We start from the raw sequence: 17,035 nt of genomic DNA, 5'->3' as shown, positions 1-17,035 counted from the left end.
CAAAATGGCCATGTATGCCTCACCGATTCCGTTTGACCCAGTCACCGAGCACTGGGACTCGTACATGCTTCCTTGAGGCAAACGACCTCATGGGCCTTTCTGAAAACCACAAGAAGAACATGTTCCTCAGATACTGTGGCTAGGAAGTGTTCGAGACAGCGAAAGACCTCTCTGAGCTGACCCTGCTGCAATCAGTCATGTGGTCCATGCTCCAGCAGACGCTGAGGACCCACTATGCCCCCAAGCCGTCCAAGCACGTACGCCGGCATGAGTTTAACTTCAGGAACCAGAAAGAGGGCGAGTCAATAAATGAGTATGTTGCGGTGCTTCGCAAGGCCGCCGCGTACTGCAAATTCCGAGACCTGGACGAGCTGATTCCGGACCGCATAATTTGTGGTGTAGGGAACATTAACTTACAGAGGAGGTTACTTGCCACATCTGACCTCACTCTGCAAATTGCCTTGGGCGAAGCCAGGGCATCAGAATCAGCCGCTAAGTCTGCAGAAACCCTGTAGCGCCAGGGCGCTTCACGGGATGCGCGGAAGAGCACATGCTCACATTGCAAGGCTGCAGAGGCCAAGAACTCAGAAGGCGAAGATGACAGCTGCCGCATGCGCAGTAGCCGCGCCCAGCCGGCGCGCAAATTCAAACTGTGTCTCCCACCTTGTGCTAGCTGTGGAGGAGACCATGCCAGATTGTTTTGCAGTCTCCGCGACGCTATTTGCCAGCACTGTGAGTGAAAGGGGCACATCGCCAAGGTTTGCCGAAGCAAGCTCCCCCTGACGCCTGGCAACCACGAAGCCGACCTAACTGCCAGGAATCCAGACCATCTCCTCCAGAGGCGCCCGCTAAGGAGTGCTCAGGCATTTACTCCTCCTCTCCCCCGACACCCCACTGACTAAAGTGCTTTCTTTCGCCCGCCTGAGCTCTGCCGCGGGCGAAAGAAAGCGCTTTAGTCAGTGGGGTGTCAGGGGAGAGGATAGAATGCAGGGCAGTGCTGAAGTGGTGAAGTGAGGCTAGCTAGCTGCTGCCTCCCCGTGCCTGAATGACTGCCTGTTTAAAAAAGCCTCTAAAGCTCTGAGCTCTGCCGCCTCACTTCAGTACTTCAGCACTGCCAAACATTCTCTCCTCTCCCCCAACACCCCACTGACTAAAGCACTTTCTTTCCCCCACGACAGAGCTCAGAGCTTTAGAGGCTTTTTAAAACAGGCAGTCATTCACGGTGAGGCCGCAGCTAGCTAGTCTCACTTTAGCACTGGCCTTTTCCCGTTTACATTTTTTTCCCCTTTTCATGATTGACAGTGGTGAGGGTGTGCCTCCCCTGCCTCCCCTGACTGCACATCACTGCTATACATCCATCTTGAATGATGTTCAAAAAACAATAGTACCGAGCCAAAATTCTCCAGAAGGACTTCCAAAACCTTCAATATAATTCTTCCATCTCTTAGAGAAATCCAGCTGCCCTGTGGACCTCCGCTGAATCATCTGTAAAAGCAGGCAGAAGCATATAAAAATTGATTTACTGAATGTTAATTCTACATACAGAGTATCAAACATAGAAGAAAAATTGAAGGTAAGTCAGTTGATAATCCAGCAGATATAAATAGACCAGAAGAAACTATAGATTAGAATGTTACACCTGAAATTATCCCTGAATTTGAGAGTTCCGGATAATGCTGTTTCATTTATGGAGCAATCATGGTATCAAGTAAGCTATCCATTTTTATTTCTCCTTTGATATCCAACTCTTCAAACATTTAAGTTACACAGTTTTCGATCATATCTTCCCCCTCATTTTTCATTTCCATTTTTCATGGCTATAAAAGCGCACACATACACTGACTCACAACAAGCAAGGTATTCTCATGTGGTCTCATTAAGATGATTTGTTTATGTAGATAACTAATTAATATGCTCTTTTGTGTATCTAAAGGTTTTAAAGTGAGGAAAAAAAGAACTGCACCTGTTTCAAAATTCAAAGTATGTTGTTATGTATGTATAATACATCCCCCCCCACATACACACAGAGACTCCATATTAAACCATGAAACAGGAAGAATATGAAGTAAGACAGAAGGTCAGCCATGGAGGCCCATGACTAACAATGAATTGTCTGTAATTAGAGTCAAAGTCTTCAGAGGTTTCAAGATTAGTTGGGTGCAATATCAGCACTGTGATAAACATGTAGGAAAAATGGCAAACTAAGTACAGGTATGCCTCATTTAGTGACTACCTCAGACAGCAACCATTCACATTTATGACAGTGATAAAGAAATAACTTTACACCCAATCCTTGTGTTTATGACCTTTGCGGGTCTGTACAGCAAAGCAAAGCTGAAGTAAGATCATAAGCACAGTTGCAGTTTCACTTAGTAATTGCTTTGCTTAACAGCCAAGTTGCTGGTCCCAATTGTGGTTGCTAAACAAAGACTACCTATACTGGGAATAGCTAAAATTAATAATATTTTGAAAGAAATGAAAACAACACTCACTATCCATCCCCCTCCATCAGTTGTCATATCACAATATACTTCAAGGGGTGTGTTGCTGTCACCATTCAGGTAGATGGTATATAGGCCGCTGATAGAATTGCCATTTTGTTGGGTTTGGCTGCAGTCCGCAGGGTAGGGATAATGCAAACTGACTTTAGGAGCAAAGCAAATAAGAGCTGACATTATTAAATGTAAAGATGAAGATAAAAATGCAGAAAAGTCTTTGAACAGCCTAGTAGCAAAAGAAGGCTGAGGCCAAACCATCTAAGCCACCAAGACATTTGGATAAATTTCATTAGCAGCAGAGAAAAAGAAAAGAAACACTAAGATAGCAAGGCATGAATCTGTGCAAATGCAAGTCTAAACTATTAAACACTGATAAGATTTATACTTCCCAGGCAACGTTTTGTTGCTTTTTTTAAAAAAATTCATATGCCACCCAGCAACTTAGGAACATTTTGCATACAACTGCATTTTAGGACTGAGTCACTGTATTTGTCACCTGTCAATAACCTTGTATTTCTCCATCTTCTCCATTTTTTTTCACTATTTTATAGATTAGGTAAGAAGAGACGTCTAGTTTCCTTTGAGGAAAAAAAGAAAGGAAAAGAGGGCCTCTGCCCTTAAGAAGTTTCCTAATAACATTCTGTAAAGTATACTTCAGAATCCTGCTGCCCCTTTTGAAATTCCCTTATTAGTTACTGAGACCCTGACAGCTTTCTGCACGTGGCCACCTGAATTGGCCTCTCTGCTCTTCGTTGTCTAATATGTCTTCTGAATGACATGACTGCTTAAAAGCTATTACTTGGTCATTGAGAGTTGTATGTGCTTTCCTACTAATAAGTGTGCTATTTTTTAAAATGTATCTTCTTTTAACTATTTCCTTTTGATTCTCCAAATAGGGAAAGACACTTGGCTAAATTTCAAATAACAAAACTGTCATTTATTCAGTAATATTCCATTCCATTCCACTCTACTTCACACCACTCCACTCCATTCCATTCTGAATTGGTAAACTGAACTGAACTCTTCTCTCATTATATTTTCCTATATTTAGTGGCACAAATAGTGGCATTTAGAGGTAATGTGGTCTTTGCATCTCATGTGTTTTACAAAAAGAACTTTCAAAGTATAAATATGAAGAAATTAAAATACCTTTTTCTGACATGTTGATTATTTACTATATGCTCTTTATTTGATCTATTTAAAATAATCATACTTTACAATTGCCTTGAATCATTATTTACCAACTTAGAGACAGAAGCCACACTTACATTCCATAAAATTAAAACTGAATAATAGGAATATGGCACTTGGAATTACCACCAAATCTATAGAAATCTCCCAATGCTGACATTTTTGAAACTACTAACTTTCATCCTATTTCTGAATAGCTACTGCTCTTCAAATTTGATGATTATTTCTTTTATCAATTTTGGACTGTTTTCAGGCTAGTTTAATAGATTAATAATATCCCCACATGAGAAACAGGAGTTCTAACTTACAAAATGAAAATGCAAACATTGCTTAGTTTGTTCTAAGCCCAAAAGTCTTTTTGTATTTGTTATGATAGCATCAAATACCTAGTTATAAATATAAGGTTTTTTTGTTATTGTGGTTTTCAGTTGCATATTTTCATACTAATATTTCATTTCCAAAACATCTTTTACCAAAACTTCTAGCTCCAGGCAAAACTCATCCCAATTCAAGTTTATTCCAAGTTCCTTCTTCTTTTAAGGACAAGGAACATACACATAGCACCAAAATATTACAATATGAGAGTTCACAAGGCTTACTTGTAGAAAACGTGGCGGCCACTGTTTGACTCCTGCGGTCTCCCTTAAAGGCTGTAATGTATATGGTGTACTTAGTACCACGACTCAAGTTTTCTAGAACAAACCTTTGATCATTTGCTCCAAGTTGCACTTCCTGCCACAAAGAAGAAAGAGACTGAAATTATATTTCACTAACACATTAACCCTCCATTCCTATGAGCTGCTTTCTCCCAAAGCTCAGCAATGAATAGGAAACTACATGACTGGCTAAGATCACTGGGGACAGCAGGTGACCAAAAATGCATGCTGTTCTTTAACTATGTGAAACATTAAATGCAGACTATGTGAATAGAATAGGACGCATTTATATTCTCATTTACACAGGGGATTTTTTTTTATTTCCTGACTCACAAATGCTCTTCAACCATTTTGCAAAGCCTATCAATCTTTAGGGTTTTAGCTCCCTGCTGCAGTTTTGAATGCACAGTTTTTATCACCATTGCTTGTCTAATTTACTTTTATATTTTTAGGTGACTTTTTGATAGTGTAATAAAACATTGTGTGTTTGCAGCATAATATTTAACACTGAATATAAGGCAAAAACGTCTCCTCGTACTTTGTGACAGTTTGATCTAGTGGTTAAGGCAGCAGCCCAGAAAGCTGGAGACTGAGTTCTAGTCCTGCCTCAGTCATGAAAGACAGCCAGGCAACCTTGAACCAGTTACTGTCTCTCAGATCAACTCACTTCACAGGGTTGTTATTGTGGGAAAAATAGGAGAGAGAGAAGTGTTGGATATGTAGTGCCACTCCAAAAAGGGCTGCTAGAGTCCAGATTCTTCTACCCCCTTTCTACAGGTAGCCAGGCTCTTCCTGCTACAGTCACTCGCCGGGTATCTCAATGTCCATTGTTCTGGACATCAGCCTGCTCTGATCTCTTGCCCAGGCACCTCCACTCACCCAGCTCAAGTCACCTCCACTGTCCACTGGGGTGTCTGGAGCCCCTCTGATCACTGGCCTGCTCACTTGTCTGGGTCAGCTTGCCTCTTTTGTCTGCTGGTACATCTCCCCCCCTCCTGTCACTGGCTTGGCCACTCTCCTCTGTCCATTCACCTCCGTGACCATCGTGTCTAGTGCCCCCTCTGGTCACTCGCTTGCCAACTTCTCTGGGTCCACTCGCTTCTGCCATCCCCTCTTCCTTTTCAGGATTCCAGTCAAATCTCTCACCAAAAGTCTTTCTCCAAAACCAGATAGAGCCCCCTTTTCTTCTTTCCCCACCTCTTCCTCCCTCACTAGAAACTTCAGGGTTATTTTAACTAAAAATTCTAATTCATCAATTTCTAATCTTCTCTGAGATAAATTCCTCCCCACCCCAGCTGCCTCACCTTTTATGATTCCAGCCAACTCTCTCACCAAAAGTCTTTTCACCAAAAACCTGACATAAACACACACACCCTTCTCTCCTTTTCCTGCCTCTTCCTCCTTCAGCTGAAGCTCCAGAGCGCCGGGCCTCCCTCCGCTACAAATATGTTTGCCACCTTGAGATATAGATAGATAGATGATAGATAGATAGATAGATAGATAGATAGATAGATAGATGATAGATAGATAGATAGATGATAGATAGATAGATAGATAGATAGATAGATAGATAGATAGATAGATAGATAGATAGATAGACAGACAGACAGACAGACAGACAGACAGACAGACAGACAGACAGACAGATAACCATGAAGGCATGGCAAGAACCATTTTCAGCCTTTCTGTACCACACCTACACATTTTTCTGCATCAGGGATATTGGCATCATCCACAGACACAACGTGACTTTCTGCAGAGAGGGCCCTGCAGCATATGCATGTCTGTGGGATGGAATGTGCACCTGCAGGAACGATGGTGGCGGGGTTAGCAGAGTTTTCCCAGAGAGATATCTGGATTAAGAGATAGTACAGTTGCAAACTGGATGGGGAGTGAGAAACAGATTCAGGATAGCCACACCCTATAAGGTTATAGCTTTAGTTGGCAAGATTCTGTCCATTAAATGTAAATAAGTAAAGGATTGAACTTGATTGGATTTCACTTTGTTGCCTCTGAGTTTGAATCTGACATCCATGCCTGAGTCTGTTTTTGACTCTTGGAGATTAACTGGATTAATCCCTCACAATTTTCCTGCAAATGTTTTCAGAAGTGACTTGCCTGCTTCCTAGGGTTGAGAGAGGGGGACTGGCCGGGGCCTAATATGGGACTAGAACTTACAGTCTCCTTGTAATCATATAACTTGCATCTAAGATCCTCTTTACAGATTTTTGCAGCTGACATAAAAATCGAACTTGCTGCTCATTCCTTTCTTGCATTAGTGTCCAGGGCGGGAAGAAAAGTTGTGTTTTCCAATGTGCTGGGCCTTTTCATGAGACATCATTTGCTGATAATTGTAGCTTAGTTTCTATAAGCCATTACTTGACTGCTATTGTAAGAATGCCAATGCCTGAATTCATTTTTCATCTTCTATATTATTTTCCTGCCCTATAATTTGTTTTTATTTTGAAGTAATTATAATAGTTACGGTATTTGTTATTATTATGAAGTACTTATAATAGTTGTAGTTGTGAATAATTATTGAAATACATGTATTATTTTATCAAGTTTTGGGCCAGAATGTATTTTATTTACTTAAATTGTACCAGGTTAACTTGCATGTTCTTTTGGTTTTAGTGTGAGTTGCCTAGAACTATAGAACAAGGTGACATAAAAACATACACTATGTACAAAAGAAGGCAAAACAAGACGTTAGAATCAGGTTCAATTTATGGCAAATCTAGAGGTGTTGTTGTGACTGTTGTCTGAAATGATCTAAGTGAGTCTGCCATGTGCTAATAGCTGGGTTGACCAATTTCACATATGGTGTATTTATCAGGCTTACCTTACTGGTGCCAACAGGATGTTGATAGGTGAGAAGATAGCCACTGATTTGAGCATCTGGGGGCATCCAAGTGACTACTCCACTCGACTGTGTCACATCTGATACACGGATATTCTTTGGTGGATCAATATCTAGACAAAGCAGTGACCAGCGTGAAAACACTCAGAAAGCTATTATGAGAACTCAAAAAAATTGTATGCATATTCTGTGTTGCCTGTGTTGTTGAGTGGAACAGATTCCTCTTTGTTCTATGTATCTTCCTCTTTTCCCTGAGCAGTTATATTTTAAAATACTTGTCACTGCTGTCGTGGTTTGTCTCAGAAGAAGCAAACTATGGTATGGTAAAAATATTGTCTTTTGGAGAGTACATATCTGTATCCATGTAGTTTTCTGAACAACAATGAAGCAGTACTTTGTTACTGTCCATTTCCAGAATATTTTTTCAGTTCCAAAATTTCCTGGCAACTCGTCTCACAAATCACTGTCTTAATTTGTCCCACATTGAAACTATACAGGGGGCACCATTCAGTGGCCTTATTGCCAAGGCAGGATAAGGCTGAGTCATCAACGCAATTTATATTGGCATTTTTTTCCTGCCAATGTAGAGACTGGAAGTTAGCATATTAATACAGCCATTTGGATGTGTGCTAAGAAACAGAGACGTTAGGAAAGAATCAACCCCAGAATATGTAGTTGAGGAGAAAATTTATGCACATGCCTAGGAGATACTGAAGGAGGTACTGAGAGCCAGCAGTAATATCTTGGAACCCAGCTATTGCTTTTTTCTTTCATCCAAGATATAAGGGTTTGGAGTATATATTAGGGTACATATTTTATGTATACTGGCATGGCCCTTTTTATATTGAAGAATGACCAACCAGCTCTATCACCTTGTAAGATTTTGTACTCCTCAATTCTATGCATGTTATCTAAGAATTTCAGGAAATAGGGTGATATATAATTTACAGTAAGCCTATATTTTTGCACTATAAGGGGCCGAATCAAAGATCTCATGGATAAATGTCTTTGGAGGGACATAAAAGAAAAGAGGCAGTGATATATGCAAGGGAGATAGAGCACAGTTCTGTAAGAAAAATTCTAATGCCCCAAAATGATGAAGCTGAAAGCTGGAGATCTATGACACAAATCTACCAAGGGATCTTTTATTTCAATTCTACTATAATTCTCTACAAGCTTACAAATTATCCATTTCCACTTGTACCCGCCTACCCTGCAAAGATAGTAGAATCTAATTGGATATTGGATGTTCACTCCCTATTTAATCCCAATAACAGGGAGAAAGAAATACTTATAGAATAATTGTCAGTCAACAGAGGGTGCTGCAGGACTCCGTATATATAATGTTAGGTTTGTCCCTAGCATTTCCAAAGCAGCCCTGTTCATACAACTGTGTAGCTGGAAAATATATAGTACAATTTATACTGGAATACATAAGGAAAACAGTATAGAACTCATCACCTCTGGTAGCAGTAATATTATATCATTGTCATTTTCAAAGGACACCCAAGGTGCTTCTTCAAGAGGCAACTGGACTTTCTGTTTTTTCTTTGAAGATGTTTCGCTTCTCATCCAAGGGAAAGGGAAATCCAAGGGATGAGAAGCAAAACATCTTCAAAGAAAAAACAGAAAGTTCAGTTGCCTCTTGAACAAGCACCTTTGGGACAACTATGAACCTGGATGACTGAGAATCTCCATAGACATTCAAAGGACACTGTTTCATTAAATTTATGTTATTCAGAACCTCTGCAGAGTATTTTTATAGGTTAAGAAATGCAGTAATTTATTCCCACCACCCTACTCAAGTTTACCTGTCATAGTTTTTGTGCTTGCCCTTTTGCTCTGCTGGCTTCCCTTCACTGCCCAGATGTGGAGAACATATTCCATGCCTGGTTTCAGGTTTGTCAAGGTAGTCTTGATGTTATCCTTCCCAACAGGTACCTCTCTCGTTTCTCCATCAGCAGACATATAGCTGAGGATGTTCTGTTCTACAGGTGCCCAGGCCTTGTTCCAAGACACAGTGGCTGAGTTCTCTGTCACTTGGTCTGTTTTCAGGTTGGTGGGGCCATCTATTTCTGTGAACCAAGGTACAGTTTATTGCATTTTTTCCTCAGTAACATTGGATTATTATTCTTTTTTTAAGTTCTCCGTTTTCTTAAAATGATTTGTCAATCTTTACTGAAGTGACCATATGGCCATGCATAAATTTGAGCATAACTTTTAACAACTAAATATCAACATTATACATTATGTTTGTTTCTTGGTGTCTGAAAATTTAAATTAACGGATCACTAAAAAGGAAGCAATAATCTGGGGAAATTATTATTGTTTCTGAATAGTTTTGTCAGAATTGTTGTCCCATTCAGCTTCAGCAAAGGCAGGGAGTGTCAGAAGCATTATACATATAACTCTGCCATCTTGTTCTTAACATGCCTGATAAAAATTATTACTGAAAAGAGGAAAGTGTGGTTCATTGATGTTGCTAAATCACATGGTGCTAGGTTGAAGGAAAACAATTCAAAATACTGGGACTTGCAGATTGAAATAATGCTTATGGAAAAAGAAATCTATTATTATGCCAATAATGGTTGGATACCTTGGAGTGATACCTTAAGTACTTCTTCTATATCCAGAAATATATTGGATCTGAACACTCTAATTTACAAAAAGCCACCTTGCTTGGTAATGGCTAAATTCTTAAATGCCAGTTTAATAATTCTTAGTCCTAATTTAGGACTTGAATTAGTTTTCATCACTCTTATACTGCGAATCTAACTGTAGATTACCCATATATAATATACAGACATGCATAGATGCAGATATATAACAATATATGATTACCATATACTGGTAATTCTCTATAGTTCATTCTTTGACAATCAGTACTTGCTTGACATCTTTCAGGTTCTAAAGTCACAAACTGAATGTTACTTGTTTTGACAAAATTGGGAAAGGAAAAGAAGATACATGATTCTTTCAGCAGACTGTAAATCTTCAAGAGTTCTAATGCTCCTTCACTTATAACTTGTACAGTTCAGCATGTTAAAAAGAACTACACAGAATAGAATTAAAACACAGGAACTCATAAAGATTTCACAATTTCATATCTATGGAATACCTGTTTCAGCTTCTGTGCTTGCCCTTCTGCTCTGCTGCGTTCCCTTGACAGCCCAGATGTGGATAACATACTCCCTGCCAGGCTTCAAGCCTACAAGAGTAGCGGTTCTCTTGTCCTTGTCAATGGATATTTGTCTGGTATCACCACCAACTAAGTTGTAGCTCACTACATAGCCATCAATGGGAGCCTGGGCTCCATTCCAAGAAATGGTTGCTGTGTTTTCTGTTACTCGGTCGGTTACTAAATGTGTTGGGCCATCAATGTCTAGGAAGGAATTAGACATTTAAATTAGGACAGTGATTCTGACAAGTTTTCCATTGTCCGCCATTTTTCAAGGGTAATTCAGAACATTTTGATGCTTGGGGGTATACAATCCACATGGCACCGTTTCATCCCACCAGTTACAAAGGGCCTAAGCCAACCTGAGAAGATATCATGCCTGGGACTAGCACAAAGAAACCCGTGGATCAATTCTGTCTCATCTGTTCTTTTAAGAGCAGTCAGAATTCACCACTTCTTTTGTAATCTGCTGGTTTCTTCACCTAATACAGATTTAAATGCTAATAACAACATCTGTCCACAAGCTCTTGTCAGAATCACATCCATCATATTTTGTTTCAGAAAATCTGTGTTGCCTTCTTCTGTGCCTTCTGTGCTGACTTGTAGTGGTATACTTCTCTGTCCCCCATTCAGATCTTTTCACTGAGAGTCATCGCCACCAATATCCCTTATTGTTTCGTATCTTGTTTTCCCCCTTTTGCAGTAGCAAAGAATCTTTGCCTGAATCCCAGATTTTCCAAGAGACTAGGGGGGGTCATCCTTCTGGAACTGAGATGTAGCTTTCTCTGCTTGCTCCTTCAAATATATACACCATTTATGATTGTGATTCCACACCTCAGACAACCCATTCTTAAACTGAGTTCTAGCAAAACTAGTTCTCCTTCCATTTCTAGCATTGAAGTTGCTCCTTCAGGACTTCACTTGCTTAAAAATATGTTATTACAAAGGGGATTATATTCAGGGACTTCAGCTGGACATCTTACTACAGCAAGACAGCTCTGGCACATTTAAAACTTCAAACTAGCCTAATTCCTGGGAATCCCCAAAGAATCAGTGTTTTGTTTTCCCCATATTTCAATTATGTTTGTTTCTGGCATATTTTCTCAAACAACCCCTTCCTCCTACGATGCATTCTTTTCTTCATAAAAACTGTTTTCTTTTCAGCTGTACCATTGATAACCTCAGTCCTTCCAAAGGTCTGAAAAACTCCACAGAAGTAGAAATGCTCTCCAACTTTTTTCTTGGAAAGAGAGCTGGGGGCCCTGTGAAAGGGATTTAGAAAGCCTTATTACTTAGGTCAGCATGGAAGAAATATGCTTTTACTTGATAGCACATTTGTTAGACTTTTTCAATCAAATGGGTTGCGATGTGGTAGAGTTTAGTGTCTATGGGCAGTGTAAGAACTGTAAGCACTTCAAGGTAAGCCAGACTAGGAAACCAAAGTCATGTAGGCTGATACCACTGTTACTATAAAGATATAGTAACAGAAATATTACTATATCTGAATGTGCTTTCCCGCCCTCTCTACAACTTGGCAAGAACTAGGAAAAATTTTGTCTGAGCCATTTTTTCATGTCACATTTCTTCCCCTGACACAGAGTATCTAGCCATTGCCTTGGTAGCAACTTTTCTTCCTGCTCCTCAAGGTCATTCCTTCTTCAATTTACAAGAATAGGAGTGAAACTGCTGTGTTTATTCCAAACTGTTCTCACCTGCAAATAATTGACGGAGGGAGGAGAAGAAATTCCAGCTGAATGCGAACAAGTATTCTGCCTCTTTCCCCTGGGGGCACCAATGTGGTTTACCATCACCACCATCTAGTTTCATGGTGAGTTCCCTCAAATTATAAATACTTAGATTTCTGTATAATTTGAGGTCACTTTAGACAAGTTATGTGGAGTCTGCTTTTCTGAGAGCAACTCTTTTGTGCGGCTAGACTAACATTCAAATGACCTAACCACTTGGCAAAGGTTGTCTGTGTGTTTTTTTTCACAGAATTTGCCTAAAGCATCTTGTGGTGGGCCAATTCCATGATCAGAGCCTGTGCTGATCCCTTGCTCCTCAGAAATTGGATCATATTTTCCTGTCTCGTATGTAAAATCATGCTTGGACAACTAGAGGTGTTTCCCACCATTGTGTTAACATTATATACCTGTGTGTGTTGGTAGAAAGCAATACCAGCATAAAATTTGGCAATCCCTACCATGGGTCCATCATGTCTCTTCTGAGTCATTGTCAAATAGTATCATCCTAATTTATGAGGGTGCCATAATAAAGGCAAGGTGATTAGCTTTCTCCTCGGAGAGGAGCAGCCCTTTATCTCCCAACTGTCCCCAAACACATATAAGCTTTCAAGATATAAAGTCCTTTCCAACTCTGTTAATCTGATAATCTGTTAATTGCTGACAAATCATAACAGAGTTTATCATCTTGAAGCTGTGGTGCAATGGTTCCAATAATCTCTTTTTCATATAGTGATAAAGCTGTATGTACTGGATGTGATGCTTTTCAGATTACCTTGCTGGTTTGCAGGAGTATGCCATCAGAGAACCTATTTCTTTTAAATAAAGGACAGGTTTTAGAGAACTCCTTCCTGGTTCTTACATGGTTGCAAATACCTCAAGAAAAACTTTGTTTGCTTATGAAAACATTCCATTGGAAGCCCAACTGTTTCTTCAAATATATTGAAGACAGCACCAACTCCTTCTTCCGAAAAGCATTTTGATCACTGAGGCAAATGGCAGGAGTTAAATGAGGGAATGGGTCTTCACATCATGTCCCTGTCCCTCCTTCTTGCTTGGCCGATGGTGAGTTAAATGAAATTCTATGTTAACAGACAAAGGCAACTTCCTCTCTCTTGCTGATCTATACTAGTAAAGGTAAAAGTTTCCCCTGTCCAGTCATGTCCAACTCTAGGGAAAGTGCTCATCTCTGTTTCTTAGCTGAGGGAGGCAGTATTGTCCGAAGATACTTCCATGGTCATGTAGCCAGCATGACTATACAACACCAAAATGCACAGAACATTGTTACCTTCTCACCAAAGTGGTGGGATTTATCTATTTATCTATTCACATTTGCATGCTTTGGAACTGCTAAGTGGGCAGGAGCTGGGACAAATAATGGGAGCTCACCCCGGCATATATCATTCAGATCTTGAACCCGGCTGCCAGCTGACAAGCCCAGCATCTTTAACTGCTGAGCCATCTCACTCCCTGGCCTATATACCGCATGACCTATAAGATGTTGCTTAGAGAGAAGTAAGGCATTTCAATCTTATGTCGTTCTTAATAAATTTATCTTACTCTCTAAATATAGGGAATGTCTATTAACATTCATTGATAGCTGGGCAAGGCTTAATCTGCAACCAAGAATTAGAATTAGAAAATGAATAACATTTTCTAACTGGGACCTAATGCTACTTAGTTATTTGGTATCCTTTTAGCATTCTGCATGTTCTTAGAAGCACATCTTCTAATAAGTCTTCTGCCAAATTCAAATCTCCAGTCAAAGGGACGTTTTCTGATCAAGCCATTTTCAATGTACCAACCAACAATAACTAGCAAAGCTTCACTTACGCCAATACTGTCATTTGTTTGGGTTATACAATGAGATCAAGACTGCATTGACATAACTTGCAACTCCAGCAGTCTGCCCTCTAAATGATGTCATGCTATGCAATTCTTTCTTGGATGATTCTGAAGGCAAATTTGTGGTCTTCTTTACTCCAAAGCCAGGAGCTTGGTAGTAGCCATCCCACACAGAAGCAAAACATGAACCAACCAAAAGTTACAAATGTACAAACATCACTGAGCACATAACATCCTGATGTTTTAATCTGAAATGGTCAAAGTAACCTGGGTTAATCTCTGATACATTTTTAAATGGTTTCCAAAGGCTGGAAGGCAAAAAGGGTGGTCATCATGGCAACCCCACGCCCACGTTTTCAGACTAATAACTGAAGATATAACAATAGGGAATTTGACCTGCTGACATAGATGCATTTTCCTCTTCATGCATTTATTTTAATTATTAGCATTGAGCAGGGGTGTCAAACTCAAGGTCCGGGGGCCCGATTTGGCCCATGGGATGCTTAAATCTGGCCCTTGGGACCACCCTGGAAACAGCCAAAGACCAACCAAAGATGCTTCTGCCAGTGAAAACAGAGCTCAGGGTGGGCATGGCCAGGGTAGGCAAGCTCCATTTTCACTGGCAGAGGGTTGTAGGAAGCCATCCCAGCCAAAACCGGAGCTCAGGAGCCTGTTTTCACTGACAGAGCGCTTGGGCCACCACAGTTGCCCCCGACATGAGTGACGTTGAACTGGCCATGTCCAACCCACCCACACCCATCCCACACCCCTGAGGTCAAACAAAACCCTAATGCGGCCCTTAATGAAATTGAGTGTGACACTCCTGAATATAACCCTACAATGGCTTTTGGTATGTGGATTTCTTTGGGGAAGTTTCACTATAGAATTCAGGGCCAATGAACTTTGAAGTGGGGAAGTTTCTCCCTAAAATGTATAACAGAAATTAAGGAGAAGATGATCAGAAATAGTCCAATTAAGAAGTAACCATGTGAAGGCCATTTGGTCGAGGAAAGGACACCACAAGATGCATCTGTGCAAAAACCTTCCTGATCACAGAGTTGCACTCTAATCTCAAATGGTATTGTTACAAAGCCCATGCTACCTACACAGATACACACACACACACGTTCTATACATGTCAAGACTCTGCAGACCAACCAAACAACTCACAGAGGTTGGGACCAGAATTAACTGGGATAATCCCCTTCCTTTCTGGCATGCCTGTTGTTTCTTCCTGAACAATAGCTTTCATTAAAGTGTCATTGGAAAGAATAGGGGGGGAGGGGCAGTCTCAGGATAATCCAACTGTATGGCCAATTGATGCGACAGCTGTGAAGACCAATAGTGATTGTGCTGTGATATTGTGTAAGGATGTCATTATGCTACAAAAAAACTTTCTGTTTATACCTGTCCAACCATGTACAGAAGATGGCTTCCCTTCAGCCTCATTCCTCACAGATATGACAGTGATCTTATATTTGGTTCCTGGCTTCAAGCCTATGGGCAGAAGAAACAGGGGAAAATGATAAAATTGTCTGAGACATCATTGTACTTTTATTTCCTTTTCTTTCACAATTTAATGGGGCAAGTTTTAAATTACATTTTTTTTACATTTCTTCGATAATGCGTCCAGAGTAATACTTTGATGACATATTTCAGGAAGAATAAAATTTCACTTTGGTTCTACATTATTGCACTCAAAATAATTACATAATCTTTCAACTGTTTCTGAGCTCAAGGAAGCTGTAATGTAATGCATTAATGTTTTGTATCAGACTCTATAAAAAATATTTTGTTAAGTCTATGGCTGAATCTGCAGTTTTCATCATAGGCCTTGTTGCATAACCCACTTTATAGCCACACAAGACAGACCTTTATTGTAGCAATACCAGAATTATTGAACTGTTTCCATTCTAGTGAATTTTACATTGTCTAAGACTATTTGCAGTCTAATAGAGCACTGAGAGGTTTCTTAGGCTGTAGTATTTTCTCAGAGTCAGCTTCCTTTGAAGCAGGTCATAAAAGGCATCTGGAATTTTATAAAATATATGTTTTTTACTGATATACAGATTGAGTAGAACTGGTACTCATAGGCACAGTGCCTACAGATGGTATACAAGACATATTAAGGACGGAAAATTGTGGGTTCCCTTGACTTTTCTTTCCTCCCCTTCCATCAGACATTACCAGCTAGCAAAAAAATATATCCATTGGTAACCCTGTAATCGTGGGTTGGGTCTGGAGAAGCAACTTTTGACGATTAGTCCAGTAGTTTAATGGAAATGTTGTCTAGGGGTAGTCTAAATTTCAGCTCATAAATTTCATCTGGAGACAGGTTTAGTGCTACTCTGAAATAGTATTAAACCTATGTTCAAAAACAGCTTGGACAAAGAGAGCAGGAATAGGGAGAGGTGTCTTTAGCAACAAAGACCAAAATGGCTCTTTCTCCCCATTTTATTCTGTACCTTCTGCAATAATAAGTCAACTAAGTCCAACAATAATATCATCATCATCATCCCAGGTCCTTGTTAAGGATTAATAGGTAGACAAAAATATCAAACCTAGTCTGAATATCTGGCTGACTGTGCAATGGTTAATCATCGTCATCATACATTTTAAGAAGATGCTTGGTTAATACCTAGGATGCTGGCAACAACCTGTATCAACCATTAGCGCCAGTCAATGATATTTGTGATACTTTTTTAAATATTCAGTTGACCAATTTTCATGTTTGATGAAAAGAGATAACACCAACAATAACAATAACATACTTGGAACAGCTTCCATCCTGCAACAAACATATGTAACACCATCAAACATCTATATTTGTCTACCCCAGGTCCTTGGTAGGGACTCAATAGGTGGACAGAGATGCCAAACCCAGGCTGAACAGCTGGCTGATTGTGCAATGATTGATGATGATGATGATGAAAGTCATAGAAAATGAAGAAGTTAAATTGCTCTGGGACTTTAGAATTCAAATAGACTGGCACCTGCCACATAACACCTCAGACAACTGTTGATAAGAAAGACAAAAAAGTCTGGATAGTGGATGTGGCAGTGCC

At 40.0% G+C, this 17,035-nt stretch overlaps 1 protein-coding gene across 1 annotated transcript in view; it reads right to left on the bottom strand.

The window, feature by feature from the left end:
• TNN (tenascin N) overlaps positions 1-17,035 on the bottom strand; it is a 37,449-nt gene that overhangs the window by 6,559 nt on the left and 13,855 nt on the right. The window contains exons 6-12 of the mRNA XM_081948631.1: positions 15,378-15,467; positions 10,324-10,587; positions 9,017-9,280; positions 7,188-7,318; positions 4,289-4,421; positions 2,493-2,644; positions 1,389-1,485 (exon numbers count right to left, since the gene is read on the bottom strand). Of these exons, the coding sequence (XP_081804757.1) occupies positions 1,389-1,485; positions 2,493-2,644; positions 4,289-4,421; positions 7,188-7,318; positions 9,017-9,280; positions 10,324-10,587; positions 15,378-15,467 (1,131 nt within the window). The remainder of the gene's footprint in view (positions 1-1,388; positions 1,486-2,492; positions 2,645-4,288; positions 4,422-7,187; positions 7,319-9,016; positions 9,281-10,323; positions 10,588-15,377; positions 15,468-17,035) is intronic.

This window comes from Natrix helvetica, assembly GCF_964273705.1.
Source record: "Natrix helvetica genome assembly, chromosome: 3".
In the NCBI taxonomy this organism is placed as follows: Eukaryota; Metazoa; Chordata; class Lepidosauria; order Squamata; family Natricidae; genus Natrix; species Natrix helvetica.
The sequence above is the reverse complement of the archived record's forward strand: the minus strand, read 5'-3'. Positions and strand labels throughout refer to the sequence as shown.